Below are 4749 nucleotides of genomic sequence, written 5' to 3' on the forward strand. Positions count from 1 at the left end.
CACACACACACACACACACACACACGCACACACACACACACACACACACACACACACACACACACACACACACAACCACACCCCCACACACACACACACACACACACACACACACACACACACACACACAAATGTTTGAGGTGAGAGAAGCAGCACGTACCGTTGTCCACGTCCAGTTCCGCGTCCTCCATGTCGGAGTCGTCGTCATTGTCGTCGTCGTCCACTCCATCCAAGTCCTCCACGAGGAGGCGAGCCACTTCTTCGTCAGAGGGTGAGAACTCGTCGTTCCCCTCGTCGTCATCATCGCCGCCATTTTCGTTCTCAAGCTCCGCGATGAGAGGATCGGTGTCCACGTCGTCATCAGAGTCGTCGTCGTCATCGTCGTCGTCTTCCTCCTGATCGTCGTCCTCCTGGGGCGCAAAGGACCAGAGATGTCGTCGTACACTTTTTGGGCAGAGGGAGCCGCCGCGAGGCTCTCGTGGAGAAAACAACGATGTGCACTACTTCCCGTCAGACAGCAAAAGTGGCATTTGGGGATTTGTTGCCGTGGGTTTCGGCTCACGGAGGCGCTTGATTTGGGCAAAGGGAACTTCGGGGATGTTTTGTTTTGGAATGTGTGTGGGAGAGACACGACACCGTCTCAACCTCTAAAACCGCTTACAACATTTTGGACAGCAAACGTTCTCGTCAGTAAGCCGCTGTGAGCGGCGATGGCGGGGAAGACGCGCTCAGCCGTTTCAAAATATTGGCGCCGTTCGCATCCATTTTGATGATATCGAGCGACGGGAAGCTTGTTGACGCGAAGCTCGTGCGGTTCCCGCGGCCTTTGGCCGGGTCCTACGTCTGCTTGAAGCTAAGGGAACATTTTGGACAGCAAACGTTCTCGTCAGTAAGGCGCCGTGAGCGGCGATGGCGGGGAAGACGCGCTCATCCGTTTCAAAATATTGGGGCCGATCGTTGTAAGAGTGACAGAAGAAGAAGCGCCGTTCGCATCCATTTTGATGATATCGAGCGACGGGAAGCTTGTTGACGCGAAGCTCGTGCGGTTCCCGCGGCCTTTGGCCGGGTCCTACGTCTGCTTGAAGCTAAGAAAGACTGCGTCCTACCGCTCTCTTTAACCTCATGACTGCGTGCGTCCTGATACGCCTGCGTGGGAAGCCAGAAAGTAGCCATGTCGCTGGCCGTCATCCTCTCCCACGCCGCCACGCGAGTCGGAAATAGGAGCTGCTTTCTCTTCTAAGCGGCAGCAATCGGCTCACGTTGTTGAAGTCTGTCACCGTCATCGAAGGTGGACCGGCGCAAACAGTTAACATGGCAACAAAAACATTGACAGATGACCGTCGACGGCCTCGCGGCGCGGCACACCCTGAAGCGGAGAAGGCACTTTATACTGTATTACATGTACAGGTTTTGACATCCGTAACCCTGCACTCTGCATCGTAGCTGGCGGCCATTTTTTGGGGAAACAGGTGCAACAAATTAGCGTCCTGACGTACAGATTCATTACGTGGTTCGACTGGAACAATGCAATAAATACCTGATCCTCCTCGTCCTCCTCTTCTTCCTCCGCCAGTCTTTGTCGGCCAACTTCATAAAGGCGGCAGACTGTGTCCGTGTTGATGGAGTCTTGGTTCTATGAAATAAAAGCATCGTTTTAGCATTTGTCCATTAGCATCCATCGCCTATCCGGGGTCGGGTCGCAGGGGCAACAGCTGTAGCAGGGAAGCCCAGACTTCCTTCTCCCCAGCCACTTCTTCCAGCTCTTCCCGGGAACTGCGAGGCGTTCCCGGGGCAGCATGTCCTGGGTGGTCCCTGGGGCCTCCATGCCCGGAACACCTCACCAGGGAGGCATCCAGGGGGGCATCCTTAATCAGATACCCGAGCCACCTCATCTGGTTCCTCTCCGCGTGGAGGAGAAGGACTCGACTCTGAGCCCCTCGTGGATGACCAAGCTTCTCACCCTCTCCCTAAGGGAGAGCCTGGACACCCTGCATAAAAACTCATTTCGTCCGCTTGTCTCTTCAGGTCACGACCCATAGATCGTGACCATAGGTGAGGGATGGAACATAGATCCAGCGCTAAATTGAGAGCTTGGCCTTTTGCCTCAGCTCCTTCCGATACAAAGTCCGCATCACAGCAGACGCTGCAGCGATCCGCCTGTCGATCTCCCGCTCCCTCCTGCGCGAACAAGACCCCAAGATAGTTCAACTCCTTTACTTGGGGAACTCCGCCCTTTTCCGACTGAGGACCTTTGTTTCAGATTTGGAGGTGCTGATCCTCATCCCAACCGCGTCACACTCGGCTGCGAAACGCTCCAGTGAGAGGTGGAGAGCCCTGCTTGAAGGAGCCGACAGTACCGCGTCATCTGCAAAAAGCAGAGATGCAACACTGAGGCCACCAAACCGGACCACCGTCAACGCTTCGGCTGCGCCTAGAAATTCTGTCCGTAAAGGTTATGAACAGAATCGGCGACAAAGGGCAGCCTTGGCGGCGTCCAACCCTCACTGGAAACAATTCCGACTTCCTGTCAGCAATGCGAACCAAACTCAAGACATCGGTGGTATAGGGACCGAACATCCCGTAGCAGGGGGTTCGGTACCCCCGTGCTCCCGAAGCACCCTCCACCGGAACTCCCCGAGGGACACGGTCAAACGCCTTCTCCAAGTCCACAAAGCACACGTAGACTGGTTGGGCGAGTTCCCTCGTGCCCTCGAGGACCCTGCTAAGGATGCAGAGCTGGTCCGCTGTCCCGGGGCTCGACTTCCCGACGGAGCCTCCTCTCCAGCACCCCTGAATAGACCTTTCCAGGGAGGCCGAGGAAGAAATTGATTCAACATATTCGAAACGCAACCTTACGCGGCGGCTTACCTCAATCACAGCAAGGTAGCAGTCTTTCGAGTCTGTGCACAGATCAAAAATATTCTTCTTGACATCAATGGTGGCTGGGAGGGGGAATGGGGAAAAAAAAAAAAACAAAAAAACCCACAATGACATTAGTAAAGTAACCACACATAAAATCTTTTTGGAGGTGACTCAAGAGGACGGGCGGGCATTCTATTCGGCAAGGCTGAGGCACGAGGCCGGCGAGCAGCCATACCGATGGGTTTGTAGTCCGTGGCGTTGAAAGTCCGGAAGGATGACCCAAAAGGACTTTTCATCTGCATCTCCATCATGTCGTCTTCGTCGTCAGCCTGTAATATCGCTGCAGACATATGTGGGTGAAAAGCCGATTCTGGGCGCTCTCGCGGCACACGCGGCGGCTGCGGCGGCGGCCCAACGCCACTTCCCACCGTGAGGTGTTTATTCACCTCCGTAAATGACGGTGCCGTTGTTGTTGAAGACTGTCCTGCACTGGTCCAGAGCAGGAACTGTATGGAGGAGATGGAAGGTTCGCAGGTCCCACTAAGAATTCACATTAAGGAACGCTACATTCTGTTGGACTCGAAGCAAACTGGAGCGACATGAATGTACTGATCCAACTGTTCCAGAAGATTAAAAAAAAAACAAAAAGAGGATACAATTTCCGTGTTAATGATGACCTCGAGGCCATTGGGGTGGAACACGCCGCTGATGTTCATGTTGAACTTGTCAAACTTGTGGATGGCCTGAGCGGAGCGCACGTCCCACAGCACGCCGTCGTTCAGTACCAGGTCATCGGTAGGGTTAAAGGTGGCACAGTTCCTCTTGTAGTTATTAGCCAAGTCGGGGTTATTTAGGGTCAGGGTCACCTGGCCCGTCTGGATGTCATAAATCTAAAAAGAGAAGCGTTTGCTGTGAGCTGAGGTCGGCCGAGCTCAGGATCTTGCTCTCTTTTTGAATATTCCATGCCGTCGGATTGACATGGAGGCGCTCGCTACGTACGTGCGCGAGTTGCTCCTCGGTCCCAATGACGCGATCTTGGGACAGCTTGCTGAACTCCACGTAATGGTCACCCAGAAAGGAATGCCTGCGGACGGACAACGTTGCATTTTCAACGGGAACGTCGGCGAGGATCGAGGAACTTGTAAAGCTTGTTGCCGAGCTCGGGATCAATCGGCGGAGACTTGCAATAATGGGAAGTCACGATGCTGGGTGTGCGGTGAAGCCAAGCCACCGGGCCTCGGCGCCGTCAGCGGGCATCATAAAAATAAGCGCGGCGCCTTTTGAACGAGCCCCGTTGTGCCGTCACGAAGCTGCCGCATGTAGCGAATGTAGCGAAGGGGATAAAAAAAGTGCTCACGTTCGCTTCGCACTGCAGCCGCTTCACATCATTTTGCTGCTCTTCTGTTTTTTCCAAACAGGTTTCGAATTCAAATGCTACTTTAAGAAACGACGCATTTCAGCGCAGTCGTTAGGCCGACAACCGTTTGGTGCGATGAGCAACTCACTTCATGATGAACACCGACTTCATCCCCCACAGCGCAGACGTCGGGTAATTCCAGGAGGCTGAAGTTAAAATTAAGGAGCCATCCTAAAAGCCAAACGAGAGCCGTTAAAAGTGACAAGCAAAGCACGGCCGCGCGCGGCGGGGCGGCCTCGTTCTCTTACTCGAGAGGGCTCGAGGTGGGTGATGGCTGAACTGTGACAGCTGTAGCTGGCCTCCTCCTGGCCCGTGAACACGTTGTAGAGTTTCAATTGTCCCGCGCAGGTCCCGAGCATCAGGAAGCGTTCGCGAGCTGAGAAGGCGCAGCACGTGAATCCGCTTTCGTTCTCGTCGGCTTTCCTGAAAACGGAGATCGGACGGAACCTGAAGACAGCGGAGAAGGGGGG

General features: G+C 54.5%; 1 protein-coding gene across 3 annotated transcripts in view; it reads right to left on the reverse strand.

Annotated features, from left to right (window-relative positions):
• Nucleotides 1-4749, reverse strand: part of dcaf1 (ddb1 and cul4 associated factor 1) — a 29433-nt gene that overhangs the window by 15094 nt on the left and 9590 nt on the right. For all 3 annotated transcript variants that reach the window (XM_019888430.1, XM_019888429.1, XM_019888431.1), the window contains exons 16-24: nt 4528-4726; nt 4368-4450; nt 3862-3946; nt 3519-3752; nt 3309-3402; nt 3098-3202; nt 2869-2942; nt 1538-1633; nt 161-410 (exon numbers count right to left, since the gene is read on the reverse strand). In XM_019888430.1, the coding sequence (XP_019743989.1) occupies nt 161-410; nt 1538-1633; nt 2869-2942; nt 3098-3202; nt 3309-3402; nt 3519-3752; nt 3862-3946; nt 4368-4450; nt 4528-4726 (1220 nt within the window). The remainder of the gene's footprint in view (nt 1-160; nt 411-1537; nt 1634-2868; nt 2943-3097; nt 3203-3308; nt 3403-3518; nt 3753-3861; nt 3947-4367; nt 4451-4527; nt 4727-4749) is intronic.

Source organism: Hippocampus comes, unplaced genomic scaffold (assembly GCF_001891065.2).
Source record: "Hippocampus comes isolate QL1 unplaced genomic scaffold, H_comes_QL1_v1.1 scaffold152, whole genome shotgun sequence".
NCBI classification, from domain to species: domain Eukaryota; kingdom Metazoa; phylum Chordata; class Actinopteri; order Syngnathiformes; family Syngnathidae; genus Hippocampus; species Hippocampus comes.